The sequence below is a fragment of the Lepidochelys kempii genome, chromosome 1 (genome assembly GCF_965140285.1).
Source record: "Lepidochelys kempii isolate rLepKem1 chromosome 1, rLepKem1.hap1, whole genome shotgun sequence".
Classification (NCBI taxonomy): domain Eukaryota; kingdom Metazoa; phylum Chordata; order Testudines; family Cheloniidae; genus Lepidochelys; species Lepidochelys kempii.
The window spans coordinates 296,732,564-296,750,959 of NC_136380.1; the positions used below are offsets into that span (position 1 = coordinate 296,732,564).

General features: G+C 39.2%; 1 protein-coding gene across 2 annotated transcripts in view; it reads left to right on the plus strand.

Annotated features, from left to right (window-relative positions):
* The window catches only part of NELL2 (neural EGFL like 2), a 238,004-nt gene that overhangs the window by 164,523 nt on the left and 55,085 nt on the right, over positions 1-18,396 (plus strand). For both annotated transcript variants that reach the window (XM_073327999.1, XM_073328000.2), the window contains 2 exons: positions 15,300-15,422; positions 16,768-16,863. In XM_073327999.1, the coding sequence (XP_073184100.1) occupies positions 15,300-15,422; positions 16,768-16,863 (219 nt within the window). The remainder of the gene's footprint in view (positions 1-15,299; positions 15,423-16,767; positions 16,864-18,396) is intronic.

Below are 18,396 nucleotides of genomic sequence, written 5' to 3' on the forward strand. Positions count from 1 at the left end.
GTGGGGAGCTTGCTTCTGGTGATGAGCTTGGAGAGGTTTGGGAATTGTTTGAAGGCCAGAAGTGGGGGTTCAGGAAAGATTTCTTTCTAGCCAGAGTCCCCATTGAGTATGGGTTGTAGTTGTTTGATGATGGGGTCCAGCTGGAGTGATATGTGATCATTAGGGGTGTGCGGTCAGAGGGTGTTTTATTTCTATACTGAAGCAGGTTTTCTTGGGGTATTTGGGTGGCCAGTTCCCTGACATGATTTAGCACAATATAGTCCTGAATAGGGTGGACTATCAGTCATGTAAATGGCAGAGATATAATGCAAAGGGACACGAAGATTAGTGATGGGAAGGAAAAAATGTAAGATTCAAATGGGGAAAATGCAGCTAATGCAATGATAATCTGAAATCCAGATGTTCAATGGGAAGCAGAAACCTGAAACACAGGAATGCTAATAGAGACCTAGTGATAATAGGGGACAACAAATTAGACAGGAGTTTGCAATGTGACATGCCAGCAAGAAAGGCCAGTAAATGTATGTTAAATAAAAGCCTCTCTCTCTACAAAAAGAAAAGGAGGACTTGTGGCACCTTAGAGACTAACAAATTTATTTGAGCATAAGCTTTCTTGAGCTACAGCTCACTTCATCGGATGCATTCAGTGGAAAATACAGTGGGGAGATTTATATGCACAGAGAACATGAAACAATGGGTGTTACCGTACACACGGTAAGTGATCAGGTAAGGTGAGCTATTACCAGCAGGAGAGGGGGGGAGGGAACTACCTTTCTTTTCTTTTCGCTACAAAAGGTTCCCCCCTGCCCCCTGCTGGTAATAGCTCACCTTACCTGATCACTCTCCTTACAATGTGTATGGTAACACCCATTGTTTCATGTTCTCTGTGTATATAAGTCTCCCCACTGTATTTTCCACTGAATGCATCCGATGAAGTGAGCTGTAGCTCACGAAAGCTTATGCTCAAATAACTTTGTTAGTCTCTAAGGTGCCACAAGTACTGCTTTTCTTTTTGCGGATACAGACTAACACGGCTGCTACTCTGAAATCTCTCTCTACAGGTCTTTTGAAACCACACTTGGAATATTGCCTTCAATGCTAGGCTCCTATTTACCTGAAAGATGCAGATAAATTGAGAGGAGTAAAGAGACGAGTAACTAAAATAATTAAAGGGCTAGAGGAACCGATGTATGAGGAAAGATTAAGAGCCAAACACTGCCTCACCTCTGCAGGGAGAACTATTAGATTTTGGAATAGCATCCCAAAGGAAGCTCTATCCCTGGAGACATTTAAAACCCATCCAGGCAAACCATTATAAGATATACTGTTCTAAATAATCCTGCATGGGTCCTGGTTGGAGTGTCCCATCACAAGTGAGGAGGCCAGATGACTCAATATGCCTTGTTCATCTCTAACTTCTATAAATATCCCTGCTGTAATTCTACCATGCATACTGTTCCTGAATCTGGGACTCAGACTAGCTTAAATACATTGAAAAAGCCCAGACTTTTCATATATTAATATAGGGGACCATTTCATAACCTGGAAGAAGTATTAACTTGTCCTGTTAAGATATAAAATGTATTGGAAGCCCCATTGTATGTACAATGCAATTAAGATTCTGTTGCATGAAGTCTGATCTGACAAGTTAAGCTGTAAATTGTGGGAGAATGCTTCTGAAACCAGCATGTCCAAGTATTGGATTTATGTGAGACTACTTTAATAATATAAAGGTACTAAATTTTTTTTTTAAAATTACTACTGAGTTTTGGGTGCCCAAAAATGAATTTTTGGTGGCTTTTCTTGCCAAAATGAAAAACCAATTTTTTTTATTTTAGATAAAAAAATATATGAAATGAAACAAAGACCTGAAATGACACCTTTTTTTTTTTATCGGGTTTTAGTTAAATTTCAGGATGTTCTTTGATCCAAAACACTTTTCTTTTGGTGTGTGTTTTTTGGGTGGTGTTCCACCTTTTAAAATAAATTTCTCAACAAAACATTTAGAAACAAAGTCGAAATGTTTAATTTTGAAATGACTGAAATGAACAGTTTTTACTTCTTGACATATATTTCTTTCATTCAAGACTATTCATCAAATAATTCATGAATAATCTTGGTAAGCCCCAGAAAGCATTTTTTGGCAAATTTACTATTTGTGAAAAAAAATTCACACAGTTCCACTAGCTACTGTGAAAATCTTAGCTTATGTGTTAAGAATTGGCATTGTGGGGAACAGCTTTTCTAATAAGAGGAAGCTATTTTACCTACTAGGCTTCAGTGAATTTTTTTCAAGATTCTGACAAGCCACCTGTAACCCGTGGGAGACTGTGGCTCTTTGCCAGACCTAGAAGCAGCAAACGATTACACTCTCCATATGTCTACATAAGTACTGTCATACATTCATGGATGAAATGCAACAAGAATTTAGCCTGTGATTTACACTGGTCTAAATCAGGAGTAACTCTATTGAAGTCAATAGAGTTATACTGTAGGAGTGAGAGGATAATCAGGAAGAGAATACCTTAATCTATGTGGCTGTATTTTTTTAATCAAGTTTTACTTTTGTAAATGAAATTTTTTTTGAATGTTTTTATTTATGCATCTCATGACCAGAGCCAGATTTCCAATTAGGCACAGTAGGCACATGCCTAAGGGTGCTTGGCATTCTGAAAAAAAAGTTTCATTTTTTTATGGCAAACACGAAGGTCAGCTGTAGGTGGCGGGGCGTGGGTTAGGGTAGGGGCACTAAAGATGCTGTGCCTAAGGGCGCGTAAAGTGTAAATCTGGTCCTGCTTATGACCCATTCCCCTGCACATTTCTTCCACTGTATTCATAAAATCAGTGACCACAGAATTTGAATGGAAAACATATTTTCATTATGAATACTTGCTTTGTAATGCAAAGCATTAAAATTATAGGCTATTTAACCATGCAAAAATGTATTCACACTATTTTCATCATTCTAAATATCCATCTCTATAGATATTGGAATTAATTCTTAAATATTCTGGTAGTTAATGTCTGCATCACATGCAAACTAAGGTTTGGATTGGACTCACAAGATAAGCAGTTCTGAATCTCCTAGAGAAATCACTAGGGAAAATACATTGTCAGCAACAGTAATTACAGCAGGTAATTGTGCCATTTACCCTGTTACAGACCACTGAATGTGACGAGCATGGGACATACCAGCTGTCACACACTGTTAGCTTTGACGTTCAGGAGTCTGGAAAACTGTACAATGTCTTAGTGATGGTGCATTTAAAAACATAATGAAGAAGAAGGTTTTAAAGTGGTAGATTGTGCATAACTGGACAGTTTTCGAGTTAGGAGGATTGATTTCTTGGATTTTTACAGTCCAGTATTTCCAAACTTATTAAAAGCACAGGAAAAAATCTGAAGCACCAATATTCTTGATGAAGCCCATCAAAAATATTGGTGCTTCAGATTTTTTCCTGTGCTTTTAATAAGTTTGGAAATACTGGACTGTAAAAATATTTGGTAAGAAGAATTTATTACTTAGCCCCTGGTTGTAGAGAAGGGAAGCATGGTGGTTTGATTTAGCAGTAATGTCTGAATTCTATGTAATTTCTACTTCCATAGCTTTTTTTGATGTTTGGGATAAGACGTGAACATAATTATCTGAAATGGCTAGTCTTAACAGGGTTACCATTCTGGTAGGGTTTCAGAGATATGATATAATGTAAACACTAATTTAGGCCACAATCCTAAACTCAGCGGGCTCAGTGTCAGTGCAGTTTCTTCTGAGGCAGAGCAGCTTGCAGGATCAGGACCTAAGTCTTACCTTTGGAATTTAAACAGCAAGAGTAGGCAAAAGCAAAGAAGGAGCTCTGATTACAAAGCCAAACACATCCTGGGATGTGAGTAGAGCTAAAGTAAATACTTCACAGGGAAAATGGTTTTGGTTTGTTTTTAGCTTGTTTCTTAACTGTAAGGATTGATCGTGAACACTTTGAGTATTTGAGACCAAACAATACTTTGTAACTTAAGTTTTGGTCCTGTTTAATGGAGCTTTTCATAGTATTAGGTAACAATATTTTTGTTTAACTGACTTTTATTGTATGTTTTCTCTGTATTTTTATAATCCACCAATAAAATCTGCTTTTGTGTGTGTGTGTATGTGTTACCAAATATAGAGATGTGTGTGTGTGTGTGTGCGCGTCTCTGTGTGTGTAAAAATAACCCACATGGTCCTGGATTTTGTTGTTTAGGGTCAATCACTAGTGAGTTCCTTAAGGAAACTGCATCTAATGGTGGTCTCAGGGGTTGTAGAGCCAGGAGTAATAACGTGAGTGCAAAGCCAAGGGTGATTATGAGACTGTGATCTCTTTCTCTAAGCAGTGCATCAACAGGCTGTGGAGTCCTGGATTAAAGACTGTATGGTGATAACTGTTCTTTTTCTTTGAGTAGGTGTCTTTCTGGATCCCACTGCAGGTATTCATGTGTGCAAGATCAGATTTTTGAAATCGTGTCTGGGGCTGTGTGTATGCCCTGAGCCACCTCACATATGAGAGAATTGGGAGGGGGATGACACCCCTCAGTTTCCTCAGCAAAACAATTTGGCGAGTGTCTGACTCGCTAGTTCTTAGCTTAGAATCATAGAATCATAGAATATCAGGGTTGGAAGGGACCCCAGAAGGTCATCTAGTCCAACCCCCTGCTCAAAGCAGGACCAATTCCCAGTTAAATCATCCCAGCCAGGGCTTTGTCAAGCCTGACCTTAAAAACCTCTAAGGAAGGAGATTCTACCACCTCCCTAGGTAACGCATTCCAGTGTTTCACCACCCTCTTAGTGAAAAAGTTTTTCCTAATATCCAATCTAAACCTCCCCCACTGCAACTTGAGACCATTACTCCTCGTTCTGTCATCTGCTACCATTGAGAACAGTCTAGAGCCATCCTCTTTGGAACCCCCTTTCAGGTAGTTGAAAGCAGCTATCAAATCCCCCCTCATTCTTCTCTTCTGCAGGCTAAACAAGCCCAGCTCCCTCAGCCTCTCCTCATAACTCATGTGTTCCAGTCCCCTAATCATTTTTGTTGCCCTTCGCTGGACTCTCTCCAATTTATCCACATCCTTCTTGAAGTGTGGGGCCCAAAACTGGACACAGTACTCCAGATGAGGCCTCACCAATGTCGAATAGAGGGGAACGATCACATCCCTCGATCTGCTCGCTATGCCCCTTCTTATACATCCCAAAATGCCATTGGCCTTCTTGGCAACAAGGGCACACTGCTGACTCATATCCAGCTTCTCATCCACTGTCACCCCTAGGTCCTTTTCCGCAGAACTGCTGCCTAGCCATTCGGTCCCTAGTCTGTAGCTGTGCATTGGGTTCTTCCGTCCTAAGTGCAGGACCCTGCACTTATCCTTATTGAACCTCATCAGATTTCTTTTGGCCCAATCCTCCAACTAACCTTTGGCTAAACCTTCTCAAAAGTCTTCTACAAACTTTTAGAACTCTTCTAATCCTTTGACATATGACTGCCGCGATCTATATTTGCCCATCTGAAATGAGTATTGACTGTCAGACCCCCGCCATATACCTGCTGACCCTGCACAGAACCCACTCCTGTATAGAGCAACTTAGTAAAGCAGACTCAAAACCTTCAGGTTTCAAACCCTGACCATGTTGTGATGGACTGATTCGTCTATTCTGTTCAGAAGAATCAGATATACTGAGCTGATATTAGTTGTACCTATCAATTTCTGCAAGAACACACAAATCACAAGACATGATGTTGAAGTGCCATCTTCTGAAACAGTCCATGAAGGACTCATCAGACGCTGAGGAAATGAGCTCCAGAATCGGGCTAGCAGACAAGCCAGCCTCATTTAATGCCCGGTCTGCCAGAAACTACCAACACCCACAGCTCTGAAGCAGATCCCAAAATCAGCTCCAAAGCTGGCACCAACACCTCTGAACCCAGGCAAAGAGTCCTGGTGGAACTCCGTGTCCTCCCATAAGGCCAGACCACTTAAAGCCTCCAGAGAGATAGCCACCAGCTCTCTGGCAGCATTGATGGCTGCTGATAAGGAGTAGCCTAAGATGCAAAGGCAGCCTCCTGCAGCACTAACCCTGGCTCTGGCAGCACATCTGTTGGCATCAATGCCTACTAATGAATTTTTTAGGGTGATAGCTAGTCCAGGACTAGAAAATGATTCACAGGTGTACTTGAGTAATATGACCATTCCTTCCAGTGAGCTGCAATAATCTTGAGCTACTTGTTTGGGTGTCATTTAAATGGAGAAGATGAGCACAAACTTTGCGTACGTAGGGATTTGGGAGGGTTGACATTAGGGGGAGGCATCTCAGTCATTACCCCAACCAACTGTTGTGGGGTGAGATAAGGAACACTTTTGGGCTCTCCTGTTCTCTAGGAAGTCATAAAACTGGCTCATGAATGGGGAGACACCACAGAATGCTTAAACACCAGGTCCTCTGGCAACCACCAGGTTACATTGGGGGCTCAAGAGAAAACAAAGAGCATGCCCTAAGCCCATCTCATGTGACTGAGCAAGGATGATGTGATGGGTTCCCCCTGGGGTGCCACCTGTGACTGGTGTACCACTGAGCCCCCCTAACCCGCCAGCCTGGGCTCCCTCTCACACTGTGGTGCTATGATAAGTTGCCAAGCTCTCCAAGCTTGCTCTTTCACCAGCATACACACAGGTAAGGACACACCCAGCTGCAGAATTTACAAGCTGCTGTGATCAACTTTGCATGGGGAGGCTACAGCTAAGGAACTGCCCAGCTGCTCAAGAGCACACCCCGCTCTGGAGTGTAAACCCAAAATTATACCATCACGCGCTGCACAGAGATGTGTACAGCGTAAGCTCATGAAATTCACCCCCTCCCTCAATGTAGAGAGAGAATATACAACAGTTTTTGCCCCAAGTTATAACTCCCACACACTGGTGTGTAATATAGCAAAAGCAAATTTATTAACTACAAAAGATAGATTTTAAGTTATTATAAGGGATAACAAACAAATCAAAGCAGGTTACCTCGCAAATAAACAAAAATACAGTCTAAGCTTAATATATTATAGCGATTGCATTTGAGTAGCAAATTCTCACCCTAAATCATAATTTAAGCTGGTTGCAGAGATTCTTAAGAAGCCAGCTATTCTTGCTTGCAGCTTAAAAACCCCAGGTATTCCTTTCACAGGCTAGAAACCCTCTAGCCGGGGTCCAGCACTTCCCCCTAGTTCAGTCCCTGTTACTTAGGTATTTCCAAGAGTCTCCTTTGTATGGGGAGTCAGTGAAGAACCCATGATGATGTCACTCCCCTGCCTTAAATAGCTTTTGCATATGATGGGAACCCTTTGGTTTCTACACTTTTCAGTTGAAAAACACTGAAATTCCAAGATGGAGTCCAATACCAGGTAATCTGGTCATATGCCCCTGTAGTGTCATAGCAGCCATGACTCAGAGGCTATTTGTAGCGTCCTCAGGAAAGCTCCCTGGTGGGAGATTAGCTTCTTCTAAGACCTATTGTTCTCCCAAATGGTCCATTGACTTGAATGGGCCATTCCCAGCCAGCCATCTAGACTGACAGTCTTTTGCCTAGTGGGCATTCCCCAGGTGTAAACACATTTGAAATAGATACATAGACAATATTCCTAACTTCAGATACCAAAATGATACATGCATACAACTGGATAATCATATTCAGTAAATCATAACCTTTTCAATTATATCTTACAGAACCTGTCTTGCATAAAATATATCATTATGCCATACTCATATCATAATAATATTACTATAAAGAATATGGGGTGTAGTGTAACAGATGCTATGAGAGGGATCCTAACCTCAGTAAGAAGGTGAACCTACACACTAGCTGTCCAGTGTTTCAGAGGAGGCTGGAAAATATCCTGCTCTCACTTTGCCATAAAATCCATAATTAGAGTCACTAAGGCATGATCCAAAGAGACTCCTAGATGAGGATTATCTATTTCTCCAATTTGTGAGACACAAAACAGTGAGAAGGTGAACAAATCCTTCTGCTGCAGCAGGCCTTGTGGTCTGTGAAGCCACCTCTGTCTTTTCTCTGAGTGTGAGAGTTCATAGTGAAACAAGACATTTTACCAGAAAATCTGTGGAGAGTTTCTTAGACTACATTCTCAAAGAGCACAGTTCAGGAGGATTTGGATTTAGATTTCATATGGAAAGGCTGTATTTGAAGATAATACTGAAACGTTTCTCTTAGGTTTAGCTGGCTTGAGAGGTTTTCTTATCTTTTCATGGAGGTAGAAAGCAAAGCAGGCTTTCCTAGTGAGAAAAGATCATGTGGAGTTAGAGATGGGAGATATTTTAGCAGGGGGTTTCACTACTAGACCAAAAGCTTTAGGATTTCTCTTCACTTCAGACAAAGAATGTCAGTGGGCAGATAAAGATTTTACCATGTTGATAGCTAAAGATATTATTAATGTTACTGATGTGCACGCATGGGAGGCAGCAGGGCTGGAAGTTCCCCTCAGTGAGGTTAAAAATGGCACTTGGGTAGTGTCAGTATAGAGCAATTATTTAAAATTTATGAGGACATGAATGAGTGGCCCACTGCATTTCTGTATTTATAAATTCCCCTTCCATCCTGGTGCTCCATATGGTTCTCCCCCACCCCCAATACTGGCCCTGAACTGTATTGATGCCTCTCAGCCACAGTGTTGTCAATTTTCAGGGCTATGCAGCAGATCAATTTCTGTTGTTAGAGAAACCAAGGTTACAGAATTCATAATTCATTTATGATATGTACATGAGTTTTGTTAACCTCAACTGAGATAGGACAAGCTGTACATGGGCAACTCATGAAACCCCCTCTCAGTTAATACTGCCAGCCACCAAGAATAGCTGCCTTGTCATTGCCCCTCACAGTCTCCAATCACCCTCCCACTGCCCTTTGTTGACCTGTTATTGCTCAGCCGATTGATTGCCCTTTAATCTACGGCTTTCATTTGGTGATATGTTCTCCCCTTCTGTTCTTCTCATTAGTACTGAGTTTTGTGAACTCCTGAATCTTTCTGATAATGGATGTGAAAATGGCTGCTGCATTTTTACAGTGTCCAGTGATAGTGTTTTTCTCCAGAAGTTTTGCTAGTGGCTCCTATACTAGGTGTTTTGTTGGTGTTATATTGACTCCAAATGTAGAATAAGTAAGTAAACCAATAAATAAAAACGAAGAGACACAGACATCTGGATGAGCAGAATGGCACCTGTTCTCCCTGAAGAACAATGATGGACTGAGTAATTACAGACAAATGGCATTTCAGAGATCAGAATGGTCTCTAAATGGCTACAAAGAAAAAAACCATTTCAGGCACACACTATGCCAGAATCTCTTATTACTATTACTATTATTTATGCTGCAAACACATTATGGTGGCCCTCGTCATGATGCCATAGTTGAGAATGATTTCATGTTGCACTTAAAGCAGGGGGGTCAACTGCTTATGCATAAAAAATACAGTACTGTATATCATCCTCAAACTTACTGCCCTCTTTGAGTATAGAACGGATTTTCTGCGCATTTATTAGTAAAACTGTTAATTAATTTGAGTTAAAATTAATTAAAACTGAGTCCTTTAAGAAATGTAACGTCTGTCTTTTCCCAAATGATCCTAATTCCGGAAAGTTTGAAGAGACTGTGTTATTCCATTTAATTAAAATTAATTTAAATCTTATGTATGAGCTATACAAGAAGGAATTAGCTTGTAATGAAGCTAAATTATTAGTGATTATTTTGATTACACAGGCTACAGACCAGCTTGGGTCAAACAGTTCAGGCGACACTCAAACAGTATCATTATTAGAGCTGGGTGACGTTTGTCAGCTGAAACTTGTTGGCAAAAAATGCAGATTCAGTGACACCAAAATGTTGCATACGTTCATATCAGTTTTACTGAATTGTTCGTGTTAAAAAAATTCCAAAGAAATCCAAAGAATGTTTCAATTTTTCATTTCAAAGTGACTGTTTCAAAATTATCCTCAGTTTTATTTTAAAAATGTAAAAACATTAAATACTTGAAATCAACAAAACATTTTGTTGTGGGTCAAACAACATTTAAATCAATCCAAAATGGCATTTTTTTCAACTTTTCAGTTCACAGAAAATATCATTTTTGGTTCAAAATAAAAAAAAAATGGGGGGGCGGAGAAAGGAATTGCCAGTAAACTGAAAAAATCTATTATTCACACAGGTCTGTCATTATGACATCAAAGGTAACTCAACCAATCCTGAACATTCTATTGGTTGTGTGTCAATGGTATGAGGGAGATTGGATGTGTGTGGTAGATTACTTGGTCCAGCTATCACTGCCCTTTAAAGATTCCTCATTCTAGTTTGGGCATCAGGGCGTGAAAGGCTTTTCATGGCCCTGTTGTGTGAGCTCCACTGTGAGGCACAGACATTTAGGATTTTGTGACTCATAAGAGGGAAAATATGAAAAAAACCAAAAAAACCCCTAATGTCTTTTAAAACCATTTTCATAATCTGGGCCCAGAAGCACAAAATGCCTTAATAGTTACTGTGGGCATCACTACAGGGCAGAATTAAGGCTATGTGTGTGTCTCGTTTGTGCATTTCGATTCCTTAACACATTTGGATTTCTTTTAAGTATGACTTTAAATCTGAATTTACTGGATTGGTAATACTGTACTTGGTTTGAGGATAATTATAATATCCCGGTAATGTGTTTTACCCTTAAGTTACTGCTGTACTCTCAATCTTAACTCCTTTTTAATATAGTTACTCTCACACTTCCACCATCTTGAATAATGGGCCAATGTCCTAAAGAATCTAAATACAGAAAGGAGAAGTAGGGAGATGGAAAAGGGTCACATCACATAAGCAGTGTGATGAGTGGCAAATGCCATATTAGTCTCATATTTCTTTTTAATTGTTTTAAATATTTATTAGTGGAGTATGGAGTAAGGGGAACAACGAAGAAGTTGAGTCAACAGGAGCATGGGAGTAGGAAAAGAAGGGAGGGTGAAACGTCTCTTGTGTATATAGAACACTGGATTTTACTACCTTCATTTTTCAGAACTCTCCATGCCACTTGAGACAATTGGGGTAAATTGTCCTAGCTTCACTGAAGTCACTGCTGCTAGGACAATTTACACCAGCTGGGGATCTGTCCCTATGAGGAAGTGCTTTTGCCCTTGCAACTCCTGCTATTTACCTCCACAATCAGGAGTTACTATCAGCTTTATTTATGTTCAGGACTTTGTAGTCTGTCTTTTGGAGCAAAGTAATAACATTTTGTCAAAGAGAAGCCATTCTGAAATACAGTGCTGAGTACTGTTAAAGATGTAAAATGAAATAAAGTATATCAGTAAAGGTGGCCCAGCTGTGCAGTTAACTTATGTAAACACAGGGAAACAACTTGCATAGTCACACTTTTATATTTCTTTAACTAAGGCATCTGTTTTCTGAAGGATTTAAATGGAACATACATATGCACTTATTGGCACTGTGAAGTAATAGCAAAAGCTTGCTGAATTCTGGAGCTAAAATGATTTTTGTCTCTGTAGAGTCCATTACTCTAGGAACAGCTTAATCAACATGAATACCATATTTAAGGCTTCTGTTGATTCCCAAAGCAGAGATATTACGAATGTTAATGCACTTGAGCACAGAGTTCTGGCCAGTGTTAAATGGATTTTAGATGTATTAGATAATATAGCTTTAGAAGTAATCACTGAAACCAGTGCATTTGCTCTTTATGGAAAGTGCATTTATGCAAATTCAGATTTGTAAATCATTAAAATCTCTTTGCAAAAGTAATTTTATTTCCTTGACTCTTTATTACTGTTGTAAATGGCATGACCATGCCATCATCATAATGATGTGTAGTGAAGCGAGTATTAGTTTTTTGTTAAATCTGCCACATTATTTCTAAAGGTGCTTGAAATAAATGGCCTAAATATTAACTCCTGGTATACATCTTCCATAAGAAATAACATGTTTGTTCTGTATTTACAGTTCTAATTTGTGTAGAATTTGTTATACTTACCAAATGGAAGAAACTGTATTAAAGATGAGCTGCAAAGTATTTTTTTAAAGTTTATTTTGCTTCATGATGTATGTTCACATCAGCTGTTTGCAACATATGGTTTGTTGTGTGTGTGAGATCCCTCACCTAAATCCCTCTAATGTCTTTCTTTATTTAAATTGAACATTTTTAGAAAAAGAAACCAAAATAAGAGACATGAGAATTCATTAGCTTTTAAGCAACAAAATGCCATTACAGTCCTTCATAAATATGCATGTATTCAGTTTTTAAAATGTGTATTATCTGATAGTCCTTATCTTATATGTCAGGCTATATTATGATCCATATATAAATATAGGTAGACAGCTTTGACATTAGTTTTATTATAGACAGATTCAATTTTTAAAAAATGCATACAAACCCTCCTTTTTATGAGATTTTTACCACTCTCCCCCCAAATAATTTATTTAATGCACCATGCACCAAAGTCATGACAAAGCCACGTACAACCAATCAGAACTTCCACTCTCTAGCATGGAGCATATAGACATGTCAACGAGCCTTAAATTTAAACAGTTTTAAAAATAATATACTTGCACTAAATGTAGATCATAGAAAGTCAGAAATCTAGATGGAATATAAAACATGAAAACCCACTTTCCCCCACACTTTTCAAAATGTCTCTTTCTGTAACTGAATCTAAAATCTTCCTGTTGCTCTTACACATTTTCTTCTAAACTAGCAATATCTCGGCTGGTCTACACTACCGTGGTAAGTCGATCTAACTTATGCAACTTCAATTACGTGAATAACATGAATAACGTAACTGAAGTAGATGATGTTAGATCCACTTACAACGGTGGCTATACGGCGCTGTGTCAACAGAATAGGGTCTCCCATCGACTTCCCTTATGTGCCTCGGGGAGGTGGCATACACAAATCAATGGGAGAGTGCTCTCCCAGGGATTTAGCAGGTCTTCACCACTCCTGCTAAATCGACACTCACTGCATCGATTGCAGCAGTACCGATCTACCGGCAAGTGTAGACATACCCTTAAGCCTCATTCTGAAAATCATTTATAAGAATAGTGTATTATATTAGTTGAAAAGAGAAAAATCTAGCACAGTTTTGGGTAATTTAGCCACAGATCTGGGAGGAATAATGGCCATTTTGACATGAACTTTCTCACTTTGAATGAGTCAGAAAAAGACAAGGCAAAAAATAATCTTTTTTTATCCAAACTTTATTACTTATAGTATTTATTTCATCTATAACCATGGATTTAAAGGAAAATACCACTTTTAAGAGTCCACATACTATACAGTACCATTATAATGTAATCTCTGGGCTAAACAACATTCAAAAGTACTGTAGTTTTCTATTTCTTTGTAGGACATACATCATACCAGGTACTCTGAGGCCCCAATTAGTTTCTTAAATGCATGAATTACCCTATTGATTTCAGTGGGAATACTTAAATATTTAAGTAGCTGGAGTTTAGGGCCAAGTCTTCTTGGCCTGGAAACCACAACAGCTCCATGACTCAGCAGCTGTGGATGTCGCCACAACCTCTTGGAGCTCTCCCCAACAGCTGCCTTGTACTACCCTTTCTAGATCTGCAACCTGTGACTTGCCCTTTTTCTCCAGTATACATTTGTCTGTATTCTAGGGTAGTGGTGGGTGTTGGAATGATATCAAAGGTGTTTGGCCTACCCCACCATTTCCAAGGAACAGTGCAGATGGGCACACTTCCTGGCTGAATGTGATAGATAACTTGTAAAATTCAGTACATTGCAATGAAAACCCCAGTAATTGTGAAGTATTGCTGTACATCTCCTACAACCCAAGAGACCATCATAATGGCATGGAAAGATATTTTTGTGCATCAAGTAAATAATATGTTTCCTACAGGTCCATAGGTGTTACTCTGTTTTGTTGTAGGGAATGAAAAAAGTAAGGAACTTAAATTATATTTAAATAACATTAAGATAATGACAAAAAGCCAGGATATCAGTACAGCACAACTGATACTCGTGTGCCTAATTTGCATAGTTGTGACATTTTTTTCTTTTTTATAATGGACTGATCCCACATAAATGTTACAGCACCCAGCATGAGATTAGCTTGTGGAATTCACTGTTGCAGGAGGTCAGTCGAATACTGTAACTGGATTTTTAAAAGAGCCAGATCATTTTATGAATAACCTTTTTAATTATCCATGCTGTGATCAGGGCCATTAAATCTCATGCCTCAAGACTCATGCCTGCAGTCCTTACTCATTACACTCAATGGGAGGCTCAACTCAGTGAAGATTGCAGGATTGGGGTCTCAGCTTGTATTCTACCTAGGGTTATTATTTGTACTCTGCTAGTACCGAGAGGCCCTGCTCAGGAGTAGGTCAGTCATGGTAGATGCTTACAAACAGAAGATGAGTTCTCTCCCACTCCTCTGCCCACACAGTATTGTACAATTGGCTAGTTGAATCATAGATGCTTTAACTGTCATTTGAAGCAAAAAATTTGTCATTACAGGAGGCAGAATTACAGATTTGATGGGTCAGAGGTCTGAGCCAGTAAAACAAATTCTGTATACCCATAATTTTATATCTAGTAAAGAAATTGCTAGTTATAATAACTAGCACTTCAGTGCTTTGCAAACACTAATGGGATTAATTCTCATAACAACCCTGTGAAGTAGGTGACTATTAGCCCTGTCTGACAAATTGGGAACCTAGGCTTTGTGATTTTACCAAGGCCACAGAAGAAAGTATCTGAGTCCAAATTAAAATTTCAGGAGTTCATGGGTCCCAGTTCCATGCTGAGGCCATTAGAACATGCCTGAAGCAGAAGTTGGTTTTATATTGGACAGCCAGAGCAAGGCATATGGTATATAAATAAAAATGTATTAAACAGTGACCAAATTTGCTAGAAGCAACATGGAAACATAAGCAGCAGCGTAGCTTGTGTGTGCTGATCGGCCAAAACCAAGAACAGCATAAAGTAAAAGTCCCATTTCCCTGAAAGAGGAGAGACACCTTTGTTTTCAAGCTAATCTTTTTTTCCCGAACAGAGATCAGAACTGAGTGCGATGTGAATAACAAAGGAAAGCAATATGTCAAATTTCAGGGTGTTGCCCACTGCTTAACCCACTTCTGGTCAATATGCAAATCCTGGTTAGTAACTGCTGAGTTTATGGTTTATTTACATGGAAATATAGTTAAAGCTTGTATATTGCTGTAGAGTCACAATTCAATAACATTCATTTGTTTCACTTCTCAGAGCACGACGAATGCATCACAAATCAGCACAGCTGTGATGAAAACGCACTCTGCTTCAACACTGTGGGTGGGCACAACTGTGTCTGCAAGCCAGGTTATACAGGAAATGGTACCGTATGTAAAGGTAAATTATCAGAAACCCTGGGCTGTAACATGTACTGTCTTTGGACTTGATAATGTTTATCTTGTCATGGTTAACACAAATCTGTTGGTGTACCTTGAAGACGACACTGTAGAACATTAGCATTTAAGCCCTGATCCCACAAAGAGGATTGCATGGGCCGATATCCATTGACTTTGTGTTTTACGAAGTTCCAAGTAGTTTGAGAATTTAACATTTATAAATTGCAAGCTCTGAAATGGTGGAGAAAATACTTTTAGTATCTATCCCAAGATAATTTTGTTTTCATATAGAGTATCCCATTCAAGATAACCACAGTAACCAGCAACATTACAGCTAGGAAAACCTATTACCAAATGCAATTTATTCACCATCAATCACTTGCTATTGTACCTGAATGAACTACAGATTGAATTGCATATTGTTGCGTATGTAATGTTCTTTTGTAAGTGGAAAAAAAGAGCAGTAGATGTTGCCCCTGAAACCTTTACTCTCCAGGAGAAGCTTACAGCCACTGTCAGACCCTGTTAAACATTACAGATTATATCGCTAGTTTTACAAAGAAGCTGAATTTTACAGAGCTGCAAAGCTGCTTTTAGACTGTCTAGTGCTGCATTTCACAGAAGTTACTGAGATGTGAGGGCGTTGGGTCCCATTCTGGTGGTGGTACCATATTTCAGATAGATGCAAAGCCAAGGTGCAGGCCACTTGTAACTATCTAAGAACCCCCAGAGTCCTGGCAGAATTCCAATATTTGTATCTGGAGAAAGTGATTCTTGAATGAATGGATGCAGCTTCATTGCCATCAGTGTGAGGCGCAAGTGCAAATGTGAGGACAGATTTTGGACAATAATTGGTAAAGCCAGTTTTTAAAGCACTTTATCCCTTGGGTGTTATTACCATTTTTATAGTTTGGATCTAATAGCTGAATACAAAGAATCAAATAGCTAATTGATTCAGTGCTCAGTTGTGTCTAATAGGCACAGACCTGTATTGGGAGGCAGTGTAGAGTCGCAAAGCCCTCAGGAGGGTTTGTGCCTCAAGGGGACAATTCCTTGTGAAGTAGGAGGCAATGCACAGGCTGAAATGTCTCAGATGGTACAATCTAGTCCCCTTTCTGCACCCTGCCAGCTCATCTGGTTAGTGTGGTAGGGGGCCATAACTCAGCTTCCTCCCTGAACCTTTTGGAGCCTCTGAATTAAGAATTAAGAAAAGCTGCAGGGATTGCATATGTGTCTGGCTGCTGCATCAGGGGTGGGCTGGGGGGCTACAAACACCTGCACAGTTACTGAATACAATCTGTCCCTTAGCTAATAGGTTCTGATACATTCTACTTTTACTGTTTCAGCATTTTGCAAAGATGGTTGTAGGAATGGAGGAGCCTGCATTGCTTCCAATGTCTGTGCCTGTCCACAGGGCTTCACTGGACCCAACTGTGAAACTGGTAAGATGATAACTTCATTTATTATAAAATTATCTTTATGCCAATGTCTGCACTATTCCAAGAAAATATTTTTTTTTACTGTGCCTCCTAAAAGAGGGAGCTGCTGCTGGAAACTACTAAGATATGCAGTAGATAAACTCAATGACTCACTTTTCTCATATACCTCCCAAAAGCATATACTGTAACAATTTGAACTAGCAGCATATTGACATCTGACTAGCTTACCTTCTGTCGCTCCCTAATTAACATAATTATTCACTCACTTTTCATAGCAAACAGTTTTTGGTAGCTCCCACTGACGGTATATCATCTGACATGTAGAAATAAACGCAAATGGTTGTTCACGACCTTATTGTCAACCTGTGATTATAGTTCACTAATCCACCTTCCCTTTCATCCTCATTTGAGGACTTTTTTGATCAACTCACAGTAAAATAGGATTCAATGCTTCCCACTGTTTTACTTTCTCTCACAACCTTTCTTCTATACTTGATATCTCTGGGGATAACAATACCACAAAACCTCGTTTTAAAACTTTCTTTTAAAATTTGGGTCTATGTAAATTACACTAGCGGAATGCTTTACCAAACAAAAGTATCTGGATTGCTCATATTTAGCACCTTGAGCGCTTGTCAATAATTTTCCTAAATTAAAATAATTTCAACATTTTTATTGGCTACTGAATTTTTAAATGGATTCTAACAGTAAATGGCCTTGGGGTAGAAGGGAAAGCTTTTTTAGATTGATTAGCCTCCCTATTCCTACTAAAAGGACAATCTGCCACCTCTGATTGACTATTGTTGCCATTCTATATTGTCTTCAATAAATCTTCAGCATGGGATCGAGGAGGTAGTTTTAGAAGCACTACCTCTGTTATACTTGCAAACATTGTCCAATTTAGTAAAAATTCAGACTTCTATACAAAAACGGTTCTGGTTCATTTGAGAGGTGAAAAATTTGCCTGTTGTCATTCTATGTCACAGTAACTAGAATGGATATTGCTGTTCTGCACAGGAGGTGCACTGTGTGAAATAGCTGCAGCCCCCGGTAGTTGATATCTTTCTCTAGGAATGTCAAACATTCTTGACCGTTGCATTTGCTGTGCAGTGTTGGAAGTGATGTGGGGCAAAATATAAAGGTCTCTTTCATGTAGCTGTTTCATGGTTTTGGTTTCATGGTGTTTTTACTTTTAGTGGTTTATGTGCTAAAATAATGCTTTAGATATAAAGATGGCTTATAAGGTAGTGTGATATTTTTCCTTTTATAGGACATACAGTTTGCAGCGTTTCAGTGTTATCAGCAAAACATACTGCACGTGTACAGTTAATGAAACACTAAAAGTGGGAGATTCACAAGCTTTTAGCATTGGCCTTCTCACTCCCCTTAAGCCAATGGGAATTTTGAGAGCATAGTTAGGTGAGTGCTGAGTGCATTTGAAAATCCCACTCTAAGTTGCCTAAATATGCTTTACCAAATGTTTAACTTGAGTTTAGTAAGATAATTATGATCCATAACTTAAGGTCAGATATAAGT